A 27,074-nucleotide genomic window follows, 5' to 3' on the forward strand; every position below is an offset into this window, starting at 1 on the left:
CCCCTGCCCCCCCAGCAATTCTCCAACCCGGCTCGGAGAATCCCACCCCCTTTCTGTGTATTCTTGGCCAGGCAAAAACTGCCTTGCACAAGCTCAGGATGTGTAATCTTGCTGTGATTACTAGGGCCTCTGCATCTTAGTTTGAACTCTGGTACATGCCGGGCAGAGTAAAAAGGTTCATTAGACGCTTTCTGAAGAGGAAAACGCCACAAATCACAGGCCGTATAGTCACCATGCTAAATTAAAACACAATACAAAACACAACAAGCTTTACTTCATTTATTCTGCACCACTGGGATCAGTTGTAGCTGTGAATTACATTTGCTTAGCAGAGGTTTAAATGTGAAAAGACCAGCTGCAAGCACTAGCGATTTAAAAAAATTAATTAACTAGTAGATTTAAGTAATCTTCTACCAGTCTCAACTGCATCCAATCACATCAGCACAATTTTCTTAAAACTAGACTTAAGTGCAGCAATCCCTGTTCTAGCATCCAGCTACTAAGAGTTGAGATAGCAAGGCCCCTCCTCCATTCACACTGTTCACCTGTGCTTTGCTTCGTATTTGTGCTCAAAGATTTCCGTCGTCTCTCCTCTTCCAGACATTTATTGCTCAGAACTTTGGGATATATGTACTTCCTTCACTTCAGTGTAAAAGATTAATTCTAATAATGTATTAGAATAATCGTTTCACTGCAATGCACTTTGTGACGTGGGCCAGAGGAACAAACAGTTGGTAGTGGACAATGCGTAAAAACGTCTAGATTTATTGGCAGCATTTACAGGATCTATATAATCCACATTTTAACAGCCATTATTTGTAGAAATCATGGAGGCACTCTTTGGTACCATGTGAAGAGATTTTCACCGCCATTTATTTGTGCACAGAAGCTTTATGAGTCCATGCATCTGTCCAGGGAAGATGTTATCAATCCACTAACACTTCATCTGACAAAAGTTAATTCTCAGACCATTGGTCAGTCACACCATTCACTTTCACAGAACAGTTAGAGAATAATATATTGCTGGGAGAAATTATGTGACTGTATTCCTATCTGGGGGTTGAAGTGACAATAGAAGAACCAAGAGCAGAGCTTAAATGGTTTATGAGTTACATATTAATCTTGAGACAAGGTTACAGTCACAATAATGAACTCTTTATCATTTACAGTAATATAGAAACCGTTAAGTAGATTTTTTGTCTTACAGTGCAAGTCAAGAAAACATCTTTCATTCATCAATGTGTGAAATGTACAGATAGATCAAATGCTTTCTTTAGCTTAGAACCAGTTACAAAAAGTAAGGTGCGTTACTTTGGGGCGTTACTGTTGCGTTCCTCAAGACTGTTGAGGTTTTCACTGTTAAATAGAGAGCATTGAAACTGCAAATTTTAAAAAGAATTTGTGATGCCACCTGTGAGAGTTATTGGAATGTAGCCTGATAGAAGGAGGACAATGGGTAATTGTTAATGAGCATTTAAGAAAAAGCTCTAAATTTACAAATCAGAATCCTAAGGTTAAATTGTCAGTTATTTATTTACGATATACACTTTATAGATCTTAAAATAGTTTGGATCTTTCTTTTTGCTATGGTGTAGCGGGGATTGAAGTTCGTGCAGGTATCATTAAACAATGCACTTAATAATTACCCAAATCTACAGGGCGTGATGCAAATTGCAATGTAGCATCACAAGGTAATTCTGGAAAATGACCAGGAAATAAATTAATTAAATTGAGTTATACTATATAGAATAACATATTGCAGAATAGGATGACTAGCAGAAAATGACTGGCAATAACTAAAGTAATAATTTGCTGCCTACAGTAGAACACCCGGATGTCCCAGAAAATCCTTCCTCTTGACAAAGGTGATGCTGATTCACTGTTGAAACTCTGGCTAGTTTAAACTCATTCAGTGTGAAACATGTCTGTGTATACTATGGCTACAGACGGCTACGGTGGAATATAAAATACACGTTTTGGTACTGCTGGAGGTAAGCATCTGGGTTTTGATCTCGCTGCCCGTTGTTTGTTGCCACGTATCACATCATCGATGATGGCTCCAGTAATTCATCTTGCACAATGTCGCAATGACTGCCTTCTCAAAAAGGATCAGGATTAGAGGTGCTTTACAAACCAAAGCGCGATATTCATAAATGCGTCGGCCTCTGCATCTACTTTGGACAGCGAGTGGTTGTTATCAGGGTACCATAACAATCTGTAAAAGTAAAATAGTTCCTTTTTTAAACGTAAAATCATGCAGTTGAAGACCTTCACCAGTACATTCATGATGTAAATAAGTAGGTGAAAAATAATTCAAGGAGAAAGAGCTTGTAACAGTAAAGTAAGGACCATATAACTACTTATGGAATTGATCTGGACCAGATAAAGTGGAATCAAATGTTGACGGGCAAAGTATTAACTGAATAACAGGCTGACTTTGAAGGAGAGATAGTTTGGAGTTTCTAGATGATGAAAGAGAGAAAGATTAAGCTGAAGAAATAAAAAAAGTGTACTTAAGGCAGACGGATAATATAACCGAGAACCAGTTGACTATAGAAGTTTCAAAGAGGAAGTGAAGAAGCAAATAAGTAAAGCAAAAAGACAGTAAGAAAAGAGACCGGCAGCTAACATGAAAGGCAATTCAAAAGTCTTCCAAAGGTTTATAAATAGTAAAAGAGTGGGGCCAATTAGGGATTAAAAATTAGTGACATAACTGATGTATTAAATGAATAATTTACATTAGTCTTTACCAAGGAAGAAGATGCTCGACAGAGTTCAGAGACTTGAAGGGTTTTAAATTGATATGGTGGTGGTATTACAGCATGTACTTAAAAGTTGCTAAGGCACCAGGACCGGATGAGATGCATCCAATGATACTAAGGGAAGGGAGAGTGGAAAAGATGGAGGCACTGGCCACAATTTTCCAGTCTTCCTTAGAATCAGGGGTGGTACCAGAAGATTGCAGAATTGCAAATTGAACACCTTGTTGTAAGAAAGGTATGAAGATAAGCCCAGCAACTGCAGGTCAGTGAGTCTACCTCATTAATGTGGAAAGTTTCTGAAAACGATAATTTGGGACAAAGTTAATTTTCACTTGGAAAGTGTGGATTAATTAAGGGAAGCCAGCAAGGCTTTGTTATGGGCAAATATTCTTTATGTAACTTACTGGAGTTTATTGATGAGGCAACAGAAGGTTGATGAGAAAATTCTGTTGATGGGGTGTAATTTTTTGCAATAAAATACAGACAGATCTTCATCTCCATTACAGCAATATTTTTCAAGGGCTACGGTTTACAAATTATTACATGGTAAAATACTGTCAATTATTCTAGTCTGTGTGTAACAATGTTGTGTTCTTAGTTGGTTTGGGGATTAATAGTTGTACTACATATTATGGAGACTTTGGTAGCAAAAATGAGAAGACAGACTATTATCTAATGACCATAAATTAAGACAGGGGACTGTGCTACGAAACCTGGGTGCCCTCGTGCACCAATCACTGAAGGTTAGCGTGCAGGTACAGCAGGCAATAAAGAAGGCAAATAGAATGCTGGCCTTCATTGACAGAGGATTTGAGTACAGAAGCAGGGATGGCTTGCTGCAATTATACAGGCCCTTGCTGAGGCCACACCTGGAATATTGTGTGCAGTTTTGGCCCCCTTATCTGAGGAAAGATGATCTTGCTCTGGAGGGAGTGTAGTGAAGGTTTACCACACTGATTCCTGGGATGGCAGGCCTGACATATGAGGAGTGATTGAATCGATTAGGATTGTATTCGTTGGAGTTCAGAAGAATGAGGGGGAATCTCATAGAAACCTATAAATTTCTAACCGGACTCGTCAGGGTAGATGTAGGAAGGATGATCCTGATGGTGGGTGTGTCTAGAACTAGGGAGTCACAGTCTGAGGCTACGGGTTAGACCATTTAAGATAGAGATGAGAACAAATATCTTCACCCAGAGAGTGATGAGCCTGTAGAATTCGTTACCACAGGAAGTAGTTAAGGCCAAAACATTGTATGTTTTCAAGAAGCAGTTAGATATAGCACTTAGGCCTTCATGAAAAACCTCAGCCAGGTATCTCAGTTGGCTGGACAGCTGATTCGTGATGCGGAGTGTGGCCAACATCGCAGGTTGAATTTCCATACCGGCTGAAGTTATTCATGAAGCTGCCTTCTCAGCCTTGCCCCTCACCTCAGGTGTGGTGACCTTCAGGTTAAATCACCACCCGTCTGCTCTCAAAGGGGAGAGCAACCTACGTTCCTCTGAGACTGTGGTGATATTTACATATTTATACAATAAAGGTATTGCTTTCCTCTCACCGCAAAAAAGGAAGTGTTCCATCTTAGGAGTATTAAAATAATACTGCACCAGCTGAAATTATTCATGAAGGCCCTGCCTTCTCAGCCCCTCCTTGCCTGAGGTGTGATGATCCTCAGGTTAAATCACCACCAGTCAGCTCTCCCCGTCAAAGGGGAAAGCAGCCTCTGGTCATCTGGGACTATAAAACAATAGCAATTCTCTTTCAGGTTAAATAATCTCCCCAAGAAAGTGAGCAACAAAAAGGCAATTCAATTACTCCCACTACACAGGAGCTACACCCCGACCACTCTACACTGCAGGCTCAACAGCTGCCTAAGTCTTGTCAAGTTGGATAGCACGGTAGCATAGTGGGTAGCACTGTTGCTTCACAGCTCCAGGGTCCGGGTTCGATTCCCGGCTTGGGTCACTGTCTGTGTGCAGTCTGCACGTTCTCACCGTGTCTGCGTGGCTTTCCTCCGGTTTCTTCCCACGAATCCCGAAAAACGTGCTAGTAGGTAATTTGGCCATTCTGAATTCTCCCTCTGTACCTGAACAGGCGCCGGAATGTGGCAACTAGGGGCTTTTCACAGTAACTTCATTGCAGTGTAAATGTAAGTCTACTTGTGACAATAAAGATTATTATTTTATTATTATAAGTTTGCGGTCTGGCCAGAGGTGATAACTCACTGACTCGGCAGGTCTAAAGCTTCTTCTCCAACAGACTAAAATTGAGATCAACATGATTAGTGTCCTTCCCACTTTTGGTGTTTATCATGCCATGAGATCACATCACTGCTCAGGGTTTAAAGGTAGTGTCCCTCAATCTTTAGGGAATTTTCTCAAACTGACTGGGATTTTAGCATAGTGGCAGCTTTCAGGGTCCAGATACATAACACTCCAATACAGGAAAACCTGTGACATTATGCTATCTCCACCCCTAACTATTGTAGTAAGAAGTCTCAATACCAGGCTAACGTCCAACAGGTTTATTTGAAGCTTTCAGAGCACTGCCCTCTCATCAGGTGAAGTGGAGGCAAATTCACAATCACAGCATATTGGAGAGACACAATTGCAAGATAACTACAGATTGGAATGTGAAGAATGGATTTGCAGAATCCTACTAACTTTCCTGGCTGGAGACAATTCACACCTTGATTACCTGTGGTTATCACTCACACTGTCTGTTCCTGTAAAGATTTGTTTACCTGTAAAGACTCACCTTCTAACCATTCTTCACATTCCACTCTGTAATTATCTTGCAGTGCTGTCTCTACATATGCTGTGATTGTGAACCTGCCTCCGCTTCACCTCGAAGTGCAGCGCTCCGAAAGCTTGTGATTTCAAATATACATGTTGTACTTTAACCTGGTGTTATAAGACTTCTTACTGTGCCCAGCACCGGCATCTCCACATCATGACCTCTAACTAGATCCAAGAAATAAAGAGAAGTTCCCATTCCTTTTCTTTTAAATTTTAAACATACCTTACAGGGACACCTCTAGTTTTCAGTGCTCGATAGAACTCGAGGCCTTGAGTGGGATGAACCCGTATGTCCTTCTCGCCTAGAAGGATCAACACTGGAGATTTTACCTGCAGAAAGCAAATAATTATTTCTCACATAGAATAGGAAAACAGAGTTAAAAGGATAGTCTGCCTCGCTCCTCAACTGCCGATAATGCTAAAAGAAGAAAAATTACATTTAATCAGCAAGTCTGCTGTGACACACATTGTAGAATAAACAAAAAAATCGTTAAAGATTTTGGTAAAATAACACAATTTAATTCTTCACAACTAGCAATCTGTGTATGCATTAGGTACACAGAACCTTGTCACCTTGTGCACAGAAACAGACTATTCTAATAATTTGTTTCAGAAGAATGGGTACCAATATCCAACGCAATGGAAGAAAAAATTGTATGCACCATTATGGAATTAATCTATGGACATTTGTCAAAAATGTAAGGGGAAGGAAGGCACAAGAGGAGAATGAAGGGAGTTTTCCATCACCTCAGCCATCTGGGTTTGAGCCCTGCCAAGGCTTATGGGCTGTAACGATTCTTCGTGATACAAGTTTGGCCAATGTTTCCAGAGGAACAAATGGGCAAAGACCCACAACACAAGGTTGTTTTCTTTGAAGCGGAGAAGACAGAGGGTGAGACATGATTGAGATGTATAAAATTATGTGGGGCATAGATACAGACACGAAGAATCCTATTCCCTTGGTGGAGGGATCAATGACCAGGGGGCATAGATTTAAAGTAAGGGGCAGGAGGTTTGGAGGGGATGCAAAGAAAAACTTTTTCACCCAGAGCTTGGTGGGTGTCTGGAACTCACTGTCAGAAAGGGTGGTGGAGGCAGAGACTTCATAAGATTTAAAGAAGTATTTAGATGTGCACTTGCAATGCCAAGGCATACAAGTGCTGGAAAATGGGATTAGAATCATTAGGGTGCTTGGGTGGTGTGGGGAACCTGAGTCCTGTTGGTCGTTCTAAGTTAGTGTGATTAACACGCCTCCAATAAAGGACATGTGCTTAACACTGGCTTGGCTCTGTATCTGTATCTATGCTCTGGAGTCGCCAGGTGCCGTAAGAGACACCGTCACAAGTTATCAAGGTCAAGTTCAAAGCAATAAATCTATACACCGATTAGTAAGTCCAAACAATTAGTGTTTATTATAACAAATATAATAAATACTCATGCACACGCTAAAAGACTAACTTACTTCTACTATTAAACGACTAAATACTTATCTAGAAAGGAACAGGCAAGGTCAGGGGACAAGGCCTTTGTCCCGTTCTTGGTCTGCAACTTCTGGTTATTAAAGTCGGCAAGAGTATAAGCAATGCCTGGGTCATGTAGCGATCGTCGTTTTGGCACTTACTGATAGATCGCTGTTGCTCAACGGCCGGTGATGAAAGACAGGATCTGGAGGCTGGAGTCGGAGGCCGGAGTCAGGATGCAACAGACCGAACCATGTGCGGGACCTTCTTTTTATAGGTCCCAGGAGGTCCGTGCCCCTTGGGGCGGGCTTCCTCACCTGCTGGGGATCGATTGGGTCTTTCCCAATCGATATGATTCGAACCCCCCCTATCCTGGGGTCATTTCTCGATGGCGGGGGCGGTTCCTAGGGCTCATTGTTCTGGTTTCTCTGGCGCCATCCTGGCTGGGTAGCTATAGAAAAGTATCAATCGATACTTAAGTGTATCTATTGTATCTGGGATTGTCCCGGTATCACCTCATTAGTATGCAGATCGTTTTACCATTAACATCGCTGCCTGGACTCTGCAGCTGTGGGGAAACCGGTTTTTACGAGTGTCACACTGTTGAAAGCTTCTGCAAGCTGTTTGTCCTGGACTATGTCCGTTTTTCCCTGCAGTCTTTGCAGTTCTCCATTTTGTATACTGGTGTCCATTTTAGATGGCTACAGTCCGCACCGGATGGAGTTGTGTGTAGGGGATTGGGGTTAAGGGCATTAGTGACGGCCTCGCTGCCGTTTTTTTCTGGAAAGTATTCAGCGAACTCGGTGGTGTTCTGCACAGAGGATATGGAGACAATCCCCCCCCCCCCGCCCCATCCCCATCCTGTCTCCAAGTTTTGAAGATGGCATTCACTGTCGCGGACCTGAACCTGTGGTTGTTGCAGATGGGGGTCTTGTCGGGTATTGCGGTTAGCCCGAAGCGCTTTTGCAGTTAATTCCATGACCAGAGTGTTGCTGCCACCACTGGGCTCGTTGAGTATTTATTCGGTGGGGATGGGAGTGCCGTTGTGGCAAGAGCCCAGAGGGTGGTTCCTCTGCAGGGCCCCTCCTCCATAAGAACCCACAGCTTCTGGCTCCTTTATGAACCCCTTTATCGACTCCGCGGGTTGCTGCCCAGTGGTAATATTGCAGAGTTTGGAGGGCTAGGCCACCCACAGATCTTGTTCTCTGCAGTACTCTTTTTGGGATTGTTGTGTTCTCTCCCCCACCTCCCCGGCCACCTTAACAGTGATCGTCAGTGGTTTGATTGCGAGGGCGAACAGCAGTGGGGAAAACGCATCCCTGCCATGTGCTTCTGAGCAGCTGGAAGTACTTAGAGCTGGTGGTATTTTTCCGTATGCTCGCTGTGGGAGCATTGTACAGGAGTTTCACCCAGGCGGTGAACCCTGTTCCAAGCTCGAATGGTTCCAGTACCTCATTCAACTCTGTAAAAGGCCTTTTCTGCGTCCAGGGAGACCATCACCCGGATGGGATCATGATCATGTTCAGCAGGCAACTGATGTTCGCAATTAGCTGTCTACCCTTGGCAAAGCCCGTGGTATCCCACCTCTGGTATGCAGTCCTCCAGCCTCTTGGTTAGGATCGTGGCCAATATTTTTGCCTTTGTCAGGCCCACGATCCATAGGTTTTGACGCCTTGACCGGTTCCCTTAGACCTTGATTCTCCCCTTCAAACTCCCCTGCATCACGACCTGCCTTGCCACTTCTTTCTCTAGGACGACAATCAGACGTCGCCGTGGTCTGTTGCAGCTTTTTCCTGTTCTTTAATCGTCTCTCCACTTTGTCGAGGGCCACCTGTACGGTCGCCAGAGCTTCTGCAACCACCACTTTGACCATATCTTGGATATCTGATTTTGTGCCATCCCGATGCTCTCACAACTCTCTTGAGAGAAACAACTACCACTCAAACCCTGGTGAGGCTTCTTGCGCGGCGGGCCGGTCCATCTCACTCTGGCGAGGCCTGAGTTTCGCCACCTCATGCATCGGCCAGTTTGGTTGTTTGTTTGTCCAGGCCTTTACCACTCCTGGTTTCCACGTGGCCTCTGGAATAGCTGCTATTTGGTATTTTCCTCTCATGTTGTGGTAGAGGTTTTTCCTTGGTGTTAGCGGGCTATTTCGGGTGAAAATCTATTTTTCAGGTTTGTGGGAGGAGAGCCACCTAATGTGCGACTTCTCATCACATCTCCATCACAGAAAGTTCATATCTCAAAAAAGTTAAGTACAGTGTGAGGGGGCAATTTAGGGGTTCTACCAGAGATGGTAGCTGTTTTTTCTGCACTTTATATTTTTAAATTTTTTCAACTAAATGCAGAGTAGCCAATTCATTTTTTCCAATTAAGGGGCAATTTAATGTGGCCAATTTACCTACCCTGCACATCTTTGGATTGTGGGGGCGAAACCCACGCAAACACGGGGGGGAATGTGCAAACTCCACATGGACAGTGGCCCAGAGCCAGGATCGAACCTGAGACCTTGGCACCGTGAGGCAGCAATGCTGACCACTGTGCCACCATGCTGCCCTTATTCTGCACTTTTTAAATAGCTGGTCACTGGTAGCTGTTAAGACTTTGGGATTGGCGATGTTTTTTTGTTTTGGTGTTTGGGGGGGGGGGGGGAGGTTCCAGGGGATTTTGTTGTTGTATTGATTATGTATAACATTTAAAGATTAGAGTAGAGTAGGAGGGTTAAATAGGCGGGTAGTGTTTATGGGAGAGGAGAGGGTATGTGCACTATGGTTTGGCTGAAGTGTTGGTTTTTCCGTTGATGTTTGCATATTTCTGTAATCTGTTACTGTTTACAATGCCAAAAAATACCTCAATAAAATTGTTTGTTAAAAAAAATGTACAACATTTAAAAAGTGGAATAAAAATACTTTTTTAAAAAGTTAGGTGGTTGTTTTTGACTGCTGCAGACACGATGGGCAGATCCCCAAGACTATAATTTAGAAACTTAATTTAGCTCCACCAGGAGTGTTGCATAAGGGGAAATAAAGCCACAATGTGCACACTTTTCCAATGGATATGAGCTATACTCTCAGTCTGGCTGGTGCAGTCCTGACCTGATAGTGCTCGAAAACTGGTTGAAAGTTAGACGGTGCTCATTCTGCAGAACCAACATCCCTCACACTGATTAACCCCCAAAAACATCAATGGTTTTATCAGTTTCAATTTATAAATATATGGGCAAGTGCAATCAAATATATCAGCCACATGATAAAACAACTGCAAACTGCTTACTTGAGAAGCATGTGTGATTGGTGATTTGTTCAACATTGCTTCCAACAAAGCAGGAGTCGGAAGCTGATCAGCTGTGTACTCAAATCCAGCCTCCACTGAACACCTAAAAAACATAGGACAACCTCTGAGGTTTTGCAATGCGTTGATACACCAACATTTTTTGTACAATCTACTAATAATTCAAAGTTACTGAATTTCAATTATCTTTATTCAAATTTTATGGCACTAAATTCCCCGCAATGCTATATTATCTGCATCTTTTAATCCAAGTTGAGTAATTCGAATTTTTTTAAAGCACAATGCTGACTTCAAATTCTCAGCATTAGAATAAAGCACTCACACACCAGATACAAATGGAACCACTGCGGTTGAAGTCTACAGTAGATAGCACAAAACTCTTATTATCTCACATACTTTATTACTTAGGTACATTAGACAATGGTGCATTGGTACTCAGCTGTTCATTTTTGTATGCTTTAATAAACTCTACCCCCTAATGTGTAATATTTTGAATACACTTCAGTATACAAAACACTAGTATACAAGGTATCAATCATATATTTTGATTTACTTTATGTTTTATAATTAAACAGATGAAGAAAATGAGAAAACGGATTACTTCAAAATGGGGTCTGAAATACATCGCTGTCAGAATCCAATTAATCCTCACCGTCTAATCTCACTTCATCCAAAAACTACACTTGATCTCAAGTCCCCAATTCAACACCACTAGAGATTAACTTGTCAATATATTGCAAATGATATGCAAGTAAACTGCAGCAACATGTGTAACCCAATCTAAATCTGGAAACAATCAAATTTTAGTTTATAGGGTTTTGTAACTGGTACAAAAATTCTGCCTAAATAATTAAAAAATCCCTTTTCTTTAAAATGTTTAAAGGAAGCAAAACTCAAGAAAAGCATACTATATTAAAATGACATTCACCCTCCCTCCTTGAAATGATTACTCACCAGTCTGGAACATCTGTTGTTCCTACCATGGAAGCAATATTAATAACTGGGTTTCTGATCACACAGGCCTTGTAAAATTCAGGATACTGTCCAATCAGGTGACTAGCAAGGAAACCGCCATGTGAACCACCAATTATGAAGGTTTTCGAAGCATTACCAAGTCTTTCATTCAGCACATATTCTGTTGAAAACTGAAAGGAAAGTGCACATCTAATTTTTAATTACACGAAATAGCATAAAATTGTATAATACATTTTTTATTTACTTTGTGTTGCAACAGCAAGACGACGGCATATTAAAGGTATCAAACATGAGGAGACTTGCACAGTAATGGAACAGAATAGGTAACTACCTTCCCCATATAGTGGAGAAAAAGCAACTCAATTGCAGGTCAAGGCCCAACCCAACTCGGTGAGAATACACACATTTGCTTTTACAGTCTCCCTAACTCGAGTTCAACACATTTTATTTTGAAATGGCCAATTCTTTTGTTGCAACATTTACATTCAAAAGTGAACTCAATGCATTGGTTATTTAAACTAAAACTGCTCTACTACTCAGTCAGAGATTTCAAATGTTACAGCATGGTTTGCTCACATCTGGGCCTTTATTCTTATGGTCAATATCCAAGCTAAGTAGCCTTTATATTTCAACTTTATTGATACTTCTCTCTAAATGTTGGAAAGACCAAGGAACTGCTCATCGACTTCAGGATGCGTAGCACGACACACACCCATCTGCATCAAAGGCTCCGAAATGGAGATGGTCAATAGCTTTAGGTTCCTGGGGGTCACCATCACCAACAGTCTGTCCTGGTCCACTCACTTTGATGCAACAGTCCAACAACGTCTCTACTTCCTACGGAAGCTAAAGAAAGTCGGCATGTCTGCATTGACTCACAAACTACAGATGTGCCATGGAGAGCATCCTATCTGGCTGCATCACAGCTTGCTATGGCAACTGCTCGGCCCAAGATCGCAAGAAACTGCAGGGTGTGGTGAACTTAGCCCAATGCATCACACAAGCTTGCCATCCTCCCATTGATTCTGTCTACACCTCCCGCTGCCTCATGAAGGCAGACAGCATTGTCAGACACCTCACACTCAGGCTTTGCCCTCTTCCAGACCCTTCCATCAGGCAGAAGATACAGAAGTCTGAAGACTCGCACATCCAGACTTAGGAACAGCTTCTTCGCCACAGCTACGAGACTCCTCACCAACTCTCCCTTGGACTGATCTGTTCCCTGTAAGAACACTACTCACGACGCCCTATGCTGCTCTTGCTCAAGTATTGCTTGTTTGGCCCTTGTTCCGCACTGTAACCAATCACTATTTGATGTACCATTTGTCAATATACTCTGTTGATTATTCTTTTGTCTACTATGTATGTACTCTGTACGTTCCCTTGATTGCAGAAAAATAATTTTCACTGTACTTTGGTAAATGTGACAATAAATATTAGTCAATATCAATCAATCAAACCATTCAATACTTTAAGCCCAGAAATACTCTCCCATCAGTCTTCTCCCTTATCAGAATGTTAAGTCACTTTGTTCATAGGTGATTTGCGATTTTAGCCACAGTGTTAAATTGGAGAAGCTCCTTGCAGCAATCAGACCAAGGGGACCTTTAAAAGATTATGACAGGTTTAGTTTAGGTAGACAAAGGAAAACAGTTCCCATCATCTAGTGGTATAAGAACTAGTAGACAAAGTTTAAGGTTTTGGACTAAAGATGTAGGTAGGATACGAGAAGAACGTGTTTACACAGCAGCAAGTGATAACGGCCTCGAACCCATTAATTATGGCAGTGGAAGCAGAGACAATAAATGATTTCAAAAGGAAATTGGATGAGGACTTAAGAGAAATAAATGTGCAGGGCGGAGTGGATAAAGTAGGGTAATGGGACTGACTGGATTGCTTGTCAGGGCACCGACATGGGCCTGATAGACCGAATAGCCTTCATGAAGTTAGATCCTCAAGACCTGTAACCATTTGATCACTCTTCTTTGAACTTTTCCTCATTTATTTATTTTTTTCCTTTTAAAGTCCAGTGACCACAAATGCTATTCATCTATCTATCTGCATAATGTCAACAAAACATTCCAATGAGCAGCAATCGTTAGATTGCCACTCCACTGGAACCTTTACACCTTCATTTCTTGACAAGTCTTCAGAGCCTGGCCTCTTCTGCAATGTAGAGCGCCACAACCCTTGAAGAACTCCACCACAGCGGAGCAGAGGGTTTTTAAAAGTGTTTTTATTGGGTTTTCAATGTTTGTATTTTGCAGCTCGTGTGTTACACTTTACAGAACTGTGCCAAAAAGAGGGAAAGAAAACGTGCAAGAAATAAAACAAGATAAAAAGGCAAGCAGGAGTCTGCGTAGAAGGTATTTACATCCCCCCCATATTTTTCCAGACATAAATCAACGTTAAAGTATTTCTGTAATATTTGTCCATTTACTTAACTGTTCTAGGTTTTCCAAAGATAATTTCCTTCTTGCATATAAAGTTTTGTGTCAGCAATAAATTTAATACCCATGGAATTTGCTGACAAAATAATGCCAAGTGTAGAAACATAGAAAATAGGTGCAGGATTAGCCTTTGAGCCTACACAACTATTCAAAATGATCATGGTTGATCATGCAAATTCAATATCCCACCCCCACTTTCACGCCATACCCTTGATCCCTTTAGTCGCAAAGGCCACGTCCAGTTCCCTCATGAATATATACAATGAACTGGCCCCAACAGCTTTCTGTGGTCAAGAATTCCACAAGTTCCCAACTCACCGAGGGAAGTTCTTCCTCATCTCAGTCCTGAATGACTTATCCCTTATTCTTAGGCTGTGGCCCCTAGTTCTGGATGTTCCCAACATCGGGAACATTCTACCCACATCTAGCTGTCCAGTGCCATCAGGATTTTATATGTTTCTAGGATATCCCTTCTCATTCTTCTAAATTCCTGTGAGTACAAGCCTAGTCGATCCAGTCTTTCTTCAAATGTCAGTCCTGCCATCCTGGGAATTAGTCTGGTCTAATTTGCCTGGTGACCTATGAAGACATGGGGATATCTTTTCTTTGGTGCAAGTCACCAGATAAGGTATGGTTTAACAATTGCACGCATTGTTCATGCTCCATTATTGTGTCAGCAAATTCTATGGAGTAGGATGCTGGTTGACTTTCATCACTCGGTCTTTAGCTTTGCATATACAACAACTTACTCTTAACCACCCCATGATTTTCATGAAGCTGCTGCACTTATGTATTGTTTGTTTGTTAAACTCCCCACAGAAGGTAAGTCTAACAATTAATAGAGCTAGCATTCCTTTAAAGATGTGGCAATTGTTATTACCAATTTAGCTCTCTTGCCCAAAAATTAAACAACTAAAAGCAGGGAATTCTCAATCCTTTAGGTTGCGAAGGGTAGCATGGTAGCACAATGTGTAGCACTGTTGCTTCACAGCTCAAGGATCTCAGGTTTCATTCCCGGCTTGGGTCAATGTCTGTGTAGAGTCTGCACGTTCTCCCTGTATCTGCATCGGTTTCCTCACACAAGTCCCGAAAGACGCGCTGTTAGGTGAATTGGAGATTCTGAATTCTCCCTTTGAATACCCGAACAGGCGCTGGAATGTATCGACTAGGGGCTTTTCACAGTAACTTCATTGCAGTGTTAATGTAAACCTACTTGTGACAATAAAGATTATTCTAAAAATTGTTGTTTGCGATTTCATGAATACAAAAAAAAATCAATTTCTTCGTCTTTTTTTCTTTCTATTAATCAAATCTTTCTTTCTCTTTCTGCACCCAAGTTGACGTTGAATTCATCTACAATTCAATCTTGTCCGCTGTCCTAGGGTTTAATTCTCAATACTTCATCTAAATGATTAAGAGATACACAGTTTGTCCTGTTGTTCAAGGTGCCAAATGCTCTGTTGCTCTCACTGCAACTCTTGTCAGCCTACACTTCTTGAAGCTTTGTTGGCTAAAATCTTTGAGCTGAAGGGTGCAGGAAAAAGTTTAACAGCACAGGCCACGTGATGCCCCTTCTCCAGAAAATCCTGGGCCATTATGAACAGAGAAGTGTCTAAACATATCTCTACAGAAAACTATGTGATTTTTCTCCTCAGAGCTTTTTTTCCGACTGCACTATTTTGCCATCTTTTCCACAATTCTTTCTAATGTTGGTGTATATTTTTGTTTACTAACTTTTAAAAACCAAAGTAAACATTATCTACTAAATTAACTTAATCCATCAATTTAGCAACTTGCTCAAAAGAATTCTAGGATTACATCCAGTCCCATTTGCTAGTGAGCATAGGAATAGGAGAATTGAGCGACTGAACAACTGACTGGAGAACTGGTGCAGGAGAAATGGCATCAGATGTCTGAGGCATTAGGACCGGTTCTAGGGCAGATGGGACCTGTACAAAAAGTGAACGGGTTGCTTCTTAGCAGGACTGGGACTAACATCCACACAGGGGTTGCTAGTGCTGTTGGGGAGGGTTTACATTAGATTGGCAGAAGGATAGGAACCTGAGAAGGAACTCCGATTCGACGGAAGTAGAACTAGTAAAGGGAAAGTACAAAAAACAGAAGAGAGCCAAAGCATAGGCAACCATCAAATAGGGCCAGAGAACAAAGCTAAAAAAGCAAAATGAAAAGCTTTATATCTAAACGCACGTAGCATTCACAAAAAAATTGTTGATTTGACTACACAAATTTAGGTAAATGGGTGTGATTTAATTCTATAAGAACATAAGAACTAGGAGTAGGCCATCTGGCCCTTCGCGCCTGCTCTGCCATTCAATGAGATCATGGCTGATCCTTTGTGGACTCAGCTCCACTTTCCCACCCGAACACCATAACCCTTTATTCCTTTATTCTTCAAAAAAACTATCTATCTTTATCTTGAAAACATTTAATGAAGGAGCCTCAACTGCTTCACTGGGTAGGGAATTCCATAGATTCACAACCCTTTGGGTGAAGAAGTTCCTCCTAAACTCAGTCCTAAATCTACTTCCCCTTATTTTGAGGCAATGCCCCCTAGTTCTGCTTTCACCCGCCAGTGGAATCAACCTGCCCGCATCTATCCTATCTATTCCCTCCATAATTTTATATGTTTCTATAAGATCCCTCCGCATCCTTCTAAATTCCAACGAGTACAGTTTCAGTCTACTCAACCTCTCCTCGTAATCCAACACCCTCAACTCTGGGATTAACCTGGTGAATCTCCTCTGCACACCCTCCAGCGCCTTTCTCAGGCAAGGAGACCAAAACTGAACACAATACTCCAGGTGTGGCCTCACTAACACCTTATACAGTTGCAACATAAACTCCCTAGTCTTAATCTCCATCCCTCTAGCAATGAAGGACAAAACTCCATTTGCCTTCTTAATCACCTGTTGCACCAACGTTTTGCGACTCATGCATTAGGATACCCAGGTTCCTCTGCACAGTAGCATGTTTTAATATTTTATTATTTAAATAGTAATCCTTTTGCTGATATTCCTACCAAAATGGATAACCTCACATTTTTGAAGACATGACTACAAGGGGTGTCCAAGATTTAGAACTAAAAATCTAAGTATATTTGGTATTTAGGAGGGATTGGCAAAAAAAAGTGGGGTACCACTCTTAATAAGGGACGCGATCTGTACATTGGTAAGAGGAGATCTTAAATTGAAGGATCAAGATGTAGAATCAGTTTGGATGGAATGAGGAAACAGCAAGAAGCAGAAAACATTGATGGGAGTTGTTTACAGGACACCAAACTGTAGATGAACCGTTCATTCCTACTCTATACTTTCTGTCTGATAACCAATTCTCAATCCATACCGCTTTGTCTCTCCCAATCCCATGCGCTCTAATTTTATTTACTAACTTCCTGTGTGGGACGTTGTCAACAGACTTCTTAAATTCCAAATACACCGCATCCACTGGTTCTCCTTTATCTATGCCCGCAAGTAACATCCTCAAAAAAACTCATTTGTCAAACATGGTTTCCCTTTCCTACATCCATGTTGATTTTGAATTATTTTCTAAATGTCCAGTTATCACATCCTTAACAATCAATTCTAACATTTTCCTTCTTTTGACGGCAAACTAACATGTTTGTAGTTCTCCATACTCCTTCATCTTCCCTTATTAAAAAGTGGGGTTACATTTGGTACTTTCCAGATTGAGGAGCCTTTCCAGAAGCTAAAGAATTTTGAAAGATAATCACGGTATAAATCAAGAAATTAGAGATCCACGTAACGTGGGTAATACGGTAATGACGGCGACTTCAATTTACATAGATAGGGTTAAATGAATCAGCACTAATGCTCTAGAGAAGGAATTCCTGGAGTATGTATGAGGTGTGTTTCTGGAGCAGTATGTTAAGTAGTCAACTAGGGCTATTTTCGATTTAGTCTTGAAGTAATGAGAAAGGGCTAATGAATAAACTTGCTGTAAAGGATCCTTTGCAAAATAGTGACCATAATAACGATTGGTTTCGCATTAGGTTTGAATACGATTCGGTTCATTTTGAAACTAGGTTCTTAAATCTGAAGAAAGGAAATTATGAAGTTTTGAGAGGCTATGGTCGATTGGGAAAATACATTAAAAGATTTGGCAATAGACAGGCAATGGCTGACAGTTAAATAAATACTGTACAGTCTACAACAGATATAATTCCTCCAAGGCACAAACACCCAAAAGGATAGGTAAATCAACTGTGGTTAACAAAATAAATCAGAGATTGCTTTACATTGAAGGAAACGACTTGTAAGGATGGGAGAAAAAGTGAGGATTGGAACCAATTTAGAACCGAGCAAAGAAGGACCAAGAAATTGACTAAGGGAAAATAGAATGTGAATGTAAACTAACGAGAAACAAAGGCGGACTGGAAAAGTTTCTTTCGGTATGTGAAAAGGAAAAGATTAGCCAGGACAAATGTGTGCCAATTACAGGTGGGCACAGCAGAATTTATAGTGGAGGACCAGGAACTGGCAGAGAAACTAAACAGTTACTATGCGTCTGCCTTCACGGAAGAACACAGTAAGAAGTCTTACAACACCAGGTTAAAGTCCAACAGGTTTGTTTCAAACACGAGCTTTCGGAGCGCAGCTCCTTCCTCAGGTGAAACAATCTCCTCACCTGAGGAAGGAGCTGCACTCCGAAAGCTCGTGTTTGAAACAAACCTGTTAGACTTTAACCTGGTGTTGTAAGACTTCTTACTGTGCTCACCCCAGTCCAACGCCGGCATCTCCACATCATTCACGGAAGAAGATTGAGAAAATCTCCCAGAAATGAGAGACAATCAGGAAACTTTGTGAAACTGAGGCTCTAAAATATATTTATTTATTTTTTTTAAAAGAGGTAGTACTTGGAAAGTTAACTCAATTGAAGGGTGATAAATCCCCTGGACCAGATGTGCTTCTGCCCAGAATGTTGAAGGAGGTGACTAGATAGATGGTTGATGCATTAGTGGCTATCTTTCAAAATTCTTTAGCTTCTGGAAAGGTTTCTCCAAGTGTAAAGTACCGTATACAATTACAGCAATTCAACTGTGTGGCCTGTAACAGTTCTGGTGTTCCGGTTCCAGTCTATGCAATACAAACACATTATAAACATTAGTGATCTTTGTTTGATTTTCTGAGCCAACGTATGGGTATAATTCAGCACCACAATGTTTGCTAAATTCACATATTAGGCATTCATCAAGCGCATTACCAAGACATGGACAATATTTGACATTGTTAATGCTCAATTAGATAGAAAAATGTTGTTCAATAGATCATTTTAACATTAACATGTTCAAACGCTGTTCTTTCTGATCAAGAAATAGACTTAAAAGAAAAGATAAATCTGTACATTTGTTCCTCTGAAAAATCAATTACAAGAACTCCTTGCTGATGAATCACATTATGTTATTTTCTTCCTGAGAATGACTGACTGTTTTAATGATTTCAAACACAGTTTATGGCTCATATAATCTTGTGAAATGTTAATTTCTTGTTTACTTTATTCATACAGTTAAAGATTCCATCTTGAAAATGGAAAACAATATTAAAAACCACAGCACGTTATGAATATGCAATGAATCTGATTATATTGGCAAAGTAAGGAATGACCAACCAACAAGATCTATCTTGTGTAATAAATCTTCACTCCAAGAACATACGAAGGCTTTCTAGTGAAAATGCTCATGTGGAGCTTTTGAAGATCATAAAGGATGGGTAATTAATGACGAATTAATTAGCTGGACAAAAATCTTTTTTTGCAACTGAATACAGATGACAGCAAATGAACACATTTGGGAAAAATGGCCAGCAGAGTATGTGATCTGGTCATAGTAATAGAGGAAGCAATGTCAAAATGTAATGACACCAAATTAGCACGCAAAGCAAATCAGGCTGACGCTGGGTAAGAGAATGGGCAGGTAATAGCAAACCTAATTCAAGGTGTGGTAAACGTAAAGGTTTACATTGTAGAAAATCAAAAAGTGAGATGATAAGCAACAGTAACAGGAACCCGAACAACCAAAATGGCACCCAAAACAATACCCCCCCCCTCCCCACTAACAGCTAACAGTGACCAGATCTTCAAAATGAAAAATAAACATAATAATAATCCTTGTCAGAAGTAGGCTTACATTAACAATGCAATGAAGTTACTGTGAAAAGCCCCTAGTTGCCACATTCCGGCGCCTGTTCGGGTACAGAGGGCGAATTCAGAATGGCCAAATTACCTACTAGCACGTTTTTCGGGATTCGAACTTGGGACCCTGGAGCTGTGAAGCAACAGTGCTCCCCATTGTGCTGCTGCGCAAACAGCCGCCATCTACGATAGAACCCATCGATTGACCGCCCTCACCGCGAACTGGACCATCTCGAGGTACAAGAATTCCATGAAATCACCAGCCATGCTTTGGCATTGGATGGCGTCACCTGTCTCCAGCTAGGTAGTATCCATCGCTGGGCCAACAACGATGCGAATGTCAAAGCATTCACCGCAACTCTGGTTGGTCTGACAGGGGAGGTGGTGGCATAGTGGTATTGTCACTGGACTAGTATTGCAGGCACTCAGGATAATGATACGGGGACCTGGGGTCGAATCCTACCATGGCAGGTGATCTGGAATTAAAAAGTCTAATGATGACCATGAAACCATTGTCAATTGTCAGAAAAATCCATCTGGTTCACTAATGTCCTTCAGGAAAGGAAATCTGCCATCCTTTCCTGGTCTTGCCTACACCTGACTCCAGGCCCGCAGCAATGTGGTTGACCCTTATCTGCCCCTCAAGGGCAATTAGGAATGGGCAATAAATGCTGGCACAGCCTGTGACGCCCACGTCCCATGAACAAATAAAAAAACCCTCAAATACAACGACTAACGGACAGGGCTCCAAGGCTCTAAATCAATATACAGGATTGCCAAAATGGTTGAGAAAAAAGACCCCAAAAAACCCACCAACTTGGGACAGGATCAGAACCTATATTATGGTGATAAGGCCCTCTCAAGCACCGCTCACACTTATCCTCAACCCCCTCAAAAACCGACTCATCCTGCCCTTGGTGAGATACCTTTAGCTGTATCAAGCACAATCTTGCACAGGATGACATAGCATTCACCTTAAGAAGGGACTCACTCCATACCTGCTCCTCCCACCTGGCCTTCACCTCATTCACAGAAACCTGCTCTTCCCCCATGATCTGCCGATATACCCCAGACGTGCTAACCACTCTGACTCCGCACACAAGAGCATCCTTTCCAGCAAGGTAAATGGCAGTGCCTCCGGGAAAGTTGGAAATGACCACTGATCACCGTCCCTCACCTGAAAATATATGAACCTATCCAGCCCCAGCTTTCTCCTTCAACTCCGCCCAACTCGCAAACCAGCACTCCAGAAACAAATCCCTCCACCACTGATGAACAGTGGCATCTGTGTGCCATCTACAATATGCACTGCAGAAACACCCTAAGGTTCCTTAGGCAGCACCTTTCAAACCCACGACCACTACCATCGAAAAATGCAAGAACACCACCACCTGGAGGTTCCCCTCCAAGTCACTCACCATTCTGACTGGGAAATATTTTGCATTTCCTTCACTGAGGTTGATCATCTGGAATGTGCAGGGCTTAGGGGGAGGCCTGTGAAGAGAGCAAGTCTTTTCCCCATTTTTCCCATTGCCTTGGACTGCAGCATCCAAGGTAACTCACCATCACCTTCAGAAGGGCAACTAGGGATGGGCAATAAATGCTGGCTTAGCCAGAGGCGCCCAGATCCCATAAAGGAATAAAAAAACTTCACATATAATAATTATTTTAAAAATGCAACATTGTTGTTATGAGACAAATTCAGCAGCAAAGTTCCACGTGCAGGAAACAAAATAACCAGTTCTGGATAACTGTTGAGCCAGACAAGTGGAGAATTCCCCACCCCTCTGCATAGTGAATGTCTTGGGATCTTTCAAAATACAAAGATAGGATCTCTACTCATTGAACCAAGCCTAAGATTCTACATCTGTAAGATAGCATCTCAAAATCCTTCACTACTGCATCTAGATGCCATTTGATCTTGGAATAGGTAGACAGAAATGGGATTAGGTTGGTAGCTCTGGCAGGAAAGTGAAGACTGAGCCAACGGGCACTTTCCCGTTTTAATCATGATATGCACTGGAGATATAGGTTAGGTGACTGGATTGTACAGCAAAACAAAGTAGGTCATTTGAACTCTGTGACTCATCTGCAAAAATAATTTTGAAACTCTGGGCATCCTAACTCAATGGCTCTGGAACTTGGATATAAGGCAAAATGGCTCCCATTAAAACATTATGCAAACTCACTGGCATTAAAGCATTAGCTCCTTCTTACAAGTGCTATTAGCTTCATATATCTTTCGCAAAACCAGGTTAAAATGCTACTTTCAAACAAAGTAAATGAAACTCAATAATATATTTGAGTGAGAGGTGGCCCAGTGACTCAAAATCAGAAAATAACTTTCAGCTTGCGAGTCACCTGCTCAAACATTTTTATTTGCTGAGCAACTCTACTATACAAAGGTCTCAACACTACTGCCTGACTGGGGCATAAGCAATAAACAACTCTGATAGTAAACAAACTTTCAGTTTATTCCAATAGCCAGCTCAAAACTGTCTGTTGTGTGTTGCAGGATGGTTTGTTAATTTTCCAAGAATAGTGAGTCAGCGCCTATTTATTCACAAATTATCGAAACTGAACAGTTCATTACCTGTACATCTTTTACATCTTGGCTTCCTATGTTTCCAGGCAGAGAGATGATACTGTCCTGTCCAAAGCCAATGGAGCCTCTGTAATTTACTGTAAAATAGCATCAGTAAGATCTATGTTATTCTAAATAGTGGAGAATTAAAAGAAAATCTGTAACAATTGGAAACTAAATATAAGCAGAAACAGTTGGAATTGTGCATAGCCCACCTCTGCACCAGAAATAGAACCGACCTCTATTTCAGGCGTGGTGGGAGTGGAGGAGAAACACTTCATTAGCAGCCATGGGATCAACAGCCAAAATGAAAACGTAACGTTTCAGATTCTGATGGACCGAATGCATATTTCCAACATTTTCTGTTATCACCCTTAACTGTGGGAATCAGGCCCCCACATGCCACACCCTCTGCAAAACTAATTCTGCAAAATAAGCACATCACTCTAACACGATGGTCCATAAGGGAATTTTTTCTATATTAACTGTTTCACTTTATCGTGAACGGTAATGCAATTTAGGGTCACTGAAATCTATTGAGTACAGATGCAGTAAACATGGTTATGCCCTTTTTCACTATTTCATCTTGCACTTTCCATCAATCCCACTACAGTACTTAACTCTGAACAACTACACTTTTAATCTAAAAGGACTCGAGCTTCTATTGGTACATAGGAACATAGGACTTAAGGGCAGAAGTCAGCCATTTGGCACTTTGAGCATGGCCATTTGACAAGATCATGGTTAATCCGATTGTGGCTCAACTCCATTTTCTTGTCTACATAACTCATGACCCTTGTCTATCAAAAATCTATTGGTTTGGTATTTATCTTTTTCAGCTGAGAACTTAAAGGCACAGCTATTAGCAATTGCTTGTCAGGCCAGACGAGTTCTGAAATAGGTATTTTCCATTTCAAGAATTGGAATAAAAATACTTCAAAATAATAAATACACCAGGACCCATTTGAAATGCAATCTGCTATCGCATGCAACTTGGTATTAAATGGGACCCGTCTTGGACCCCAAAATTTTCATTTAAATTTATCTTTCCAGAACACATTTTCAGAACATTGTTAAAGTATAATTGTTCCACTAATGATTTAGAACCAACCAATGAAATTGCAGCCTCATAACTAATTACGACATTATTTTTGTCTGTATAACTATGGGTCAAATTTGCACTAATACCCACACAACAATCAAAGAAAAATGTGTCCTGAATCATCAAAGAGAACAAATTACACCAATCATAAGAAATGGAAATCATCGCCCAGATCAGGAAAGGTGCAAGACGCAAGGATCCAATTCGTAAAGTAAGGACATTTTAGAATCAATGCTTGTGTGTGATGTAAAGATAAAGAGGAGTTGAAAAGGATGTTGCTGGAGATGAATTAAGATGGTGAAGTAGGAAAACCTGAAATGCCATCTGCTCACCTTCTTGTAGTTCACCCAGCAGACAGCCAAGGTTGCAATTGCATCTGATCCTGTTTTACAAGCTCAGGTTAAGAAGTTTTGCCACCAAGTGAATGAAATATCAATGCCCCAGTAGAGTTTGAAGCCAGCAGAGGATGGTTAACAAGATTCAAGAACAGATATGGAATTTCACAAGTTACTATAAAAGAGAAAGTCCAAAGGTGTGCAGGTTAGGTGAATTGGCCATGATCAATGCGTGGGGTTCCAGGGATAGGGCAGGGAGTGGGCCTAGGTAGAGTGCTCTTTTGGAGGGTCAGTGCAGACTCAATGGGCTGCATTGTGGTGATTCTATGGTGAACAATTGACCTCAGTCAAGCCAGTCACAACATCAGTGCCTGCTGAACAAAAGAAGATGCCACACTGAGTAAGATACAATGAAAAACAAATCCACAACCGCGAGTCAGGCCTGTACTACAAAACGTCACCAGGCAAGATGCTAGCGAGAAGATACGCCACTAACAAAACACCCAAATGTAAACAGACAAAAACAAGATTGTCAGTCTGCTTTTGCTGCACCTGGTCTACATAAGCTGACTCCATTCATCATTGGAAAGTTCGTGATATACCTTCAATTCACAGTGAGGCAGAGAGAGCAAGTGAACAGTAGGCTTTATTAGTTATGAACTTGCCTTGCCAGAGTTAGTAGTACAGATGAATGCTGCCCACAAGAGGCCGGCTTATATATAGCCCTGGTGTGGGAGGAGCCAGAGGCGGAGCCATACCGGGGTTACAATACAGTACCTGGAAGCAGTTCATATCACCACTTCCAGGTTACAGGTAATGGTATCATGCATGCATTTTGGTGAATACATTCACCCCCTATTAAAAAAAATCAAGTCCAGAGGGGGGTGACGTGGGGTCATTATATATTCAGTCCATCTGGAGGCCGGATCGTTCTCTTCGACCTCCACAGCTCTGGCGGTGCGGCGGGCACAGTTGTCGGAGGTGGTGACTCCAGGGGCGTTGTGTCTGGAGCTTGAGCCTCAGTCCGGGGTGTCGGAGACAGTTGGGGTGTGGGGGTAGGGTGGGGGGGTGATGTGTGGTGGCAGTGTCGGCGCGGGGGGGGCCGCGTTGGCAGAGGAACCAGCTGACGCCAGGTCCCGTAGGGAGATCGTATCTTGCCGTCCGTCCTGGACCCTCTCGACCAGGGGATCGATCTTATGGCTCCTCATGTGCCTCCAGAGAAGGACTGGTCCCGGAGTTTTCAGCCAAGATGGAAGCAAGATGGACTTCCTGAGGAAGATAAACAAACGATCGTGAGGGGTCTTGTTTGTGGTCGTGCAGAGGAGCGATCTGATGGAGTGGAGGGCGTCAGGAAGGACCTCCTGCCAGCGGGGGATTGGAAGACTTCTAGATTTAAGGGCCAGAAGAACGGCCTTCCATACCGTTGCGTTCTCGCTCTCCACCTGCCCGTTTCCCTGTGGGTTATAGTTCGTAGTCTTGCTCGAGGCGATGCCTTTGTTGAGCAGGTACTGACGCACCTCATCGCTCATGAACGATGTGCCCCGGTCACTGTGGACGCCGGCTGGGAAACCGAACAGCGTGATGATGCTGTGCAGTGCCTTTATTACAGTGGCTGAGGTCATGTCGGGGCAGGGGACGGCGAAGGGGAAGCGGGAGTACTCATCGATTATGGTGAGAAAGTATATATTCCGGTTGGTGGAGGGGAGGGGTCCTTTGAAGTAAATACTTAGGCGCTCAAAGAGCCGGGAGGCCTTTACCAGGTGGGCCTTGTCTGGCTGGTAGAAGTGCAGTTTGCACTCTGTGCAGACTTGGCAGTCCCTGGTCATTGCCTTGACCTCCTCGGAGGAGAAGGGCAGGTTGCGGGCCTTAATGAAGTGGGTAAGCCGGGTGACCCCCCGGGTGACAGAGGTCATTGTGGATAGCCTGAAGTCGGTCATCTTGCGCGCTGGCGCATGTGTCACGGGACACGGCATCTGGGGGCTCGTTCAGCTTCCCAGGATGATATTTGATATCGTAGTTGTAGGTGGAGAGTTCGATCCTCCACCTCAAGATGTTATCATTTTTTATTTTGCCCTGTTCTGCGTTGTCGACCATGAAGGCTACCAATAGTTGTTTGGTGGCGAGGGTGAACCTCCTACCGGCTAGGTAGTGCCTCCAGTGCCGCACGGCTTCCACTATGGCTTGTGCTTCCTTCTCGACCGAGGGGTGTCGAATTCCAGAAGCGTGAAGGGTCCTAGAGAAAAATGCTACTGGCCTGCCCACCTGGTTGAGTGTGGCGGCCAGTGCGACGTCTGACGCGTCGCTCTCTACTTGAAAAGGGATGGACTCATCCACCGCTTGCATTGCGGCCGTGGTGATATCGGCCTTGATGCGACTGAAGGCCACGCAGGCCTCATCCGTCAGGGGAAAAGTGGTTGTTTGAATAAGTGGGTGAGCTTTGTCCGTATAGTTAGGGACCCACTGGGCGTAGTAGAACAGCCCCAGGCATCGTTTTAGGGCCTTGAGGCTGTGGGGAGGAAGGAGTTCTGTGAGGGGGCGCATACGGTCGGGGTCGGGCCCTAGGACTCCGTTCTCTACGACATAGCTGAGAATGGCTAGTGGGGTAGTACTGAAGACGCGTTTTTCCTTGTTGTATGTGAGATTGAGGGATTAAGCGGCCTGGAGGAACCGCTGCAGGTTGGCGTCATGGTCCTGCTGGTCATGGCCGCAGATGGTCACATTGTCCAAGTACGGGTATGTAGCCCGCAAACCGTACTGGTCCACCATTCGGTCCATCATTCTCTGAAAGACCGAGACCCCGTTAGTGACGCTGAAGGGGACTCTGAGGAAGTGGAAGAGCCGGCCGGCTACCTCGAAAGCAGTGTACTGGCGCTCTTCCGGGCGGATTGGGAGCTGGTGGTAGGCCGACTTCAGATCGACCGTGGAGAACACATGGTACTGCGCGATCTGGTTGACCATCTCCACCATGCGGGGGAGGGGGTGCGCATCGAGTTGCGTGAATCGGTTAATTGTCTGGCTGTAGTACACAACCACCCGATTCGTTTCCCCGGTCCGGACGACCACCACTTGCGCTCTCCAGGGGCTGTTGCTGGCCTCGATGATCCCTTCACTCAACAGGCGCTGGACCTGCGACTTGATAAACGTCATGT

The 27,074-nt window shown here is 42.7% G+C and overlaps 1 protein-coding gene across 2 annotated transcripts in view; it reads right to left on the reverse strand.

The window, feature by feature from the left end:
* Positions 1–265: 265 nt before the first annotated feature.
* Positions 266–27,074, reverse strand: part of apeh (acylaminoacyl-peptide hydrolase) — a 147,501-nt gene continuing 120,692 nt past the window's right edge. For both annotated transcript variants that reach the window (XM_038810725.1, XM_038810724.1), the window contains exons 18-22: positions 22,498–22,586; positions 11,266–11,456; positions 10,294–10,396; positions 5,784–5,890; positions 266–2,215 (exon numbers count right to left, since the gene is read on the reverse strand). In XM_038810725.1, the coding sequence (XP_038666653.1) occupies positions 2,116–2,215; positions 5,784–5,890; positions 10,294–10,396; positions 11,266–11,456; positions 22,498–22,586 (590 nt within the window). In that variant the 3' untranslated portion in view covers positions 266–2,115. The remainder of the gene's footprint in view (positions 2,216–5,783; positions 5,891–10,293; positions 10,397–11,265; positions 11,457–22,497; positions 22,587–27,074) is intronic.

This window comes from Scyliorhinus canicula, chromosome 11 (genome assembly GCF_902713615.1).
Source record: "Scyliorhinus canicula chromosome 11, sScyCan1.1, whole genome shotgun sequence".
NCBI lineage: Eukaryota > Metazoa > Chordata > Chondrichthyes > Carcharhiniformes > Scyliorhinidae > Scyliorhinus > Scyliorhinus canicula.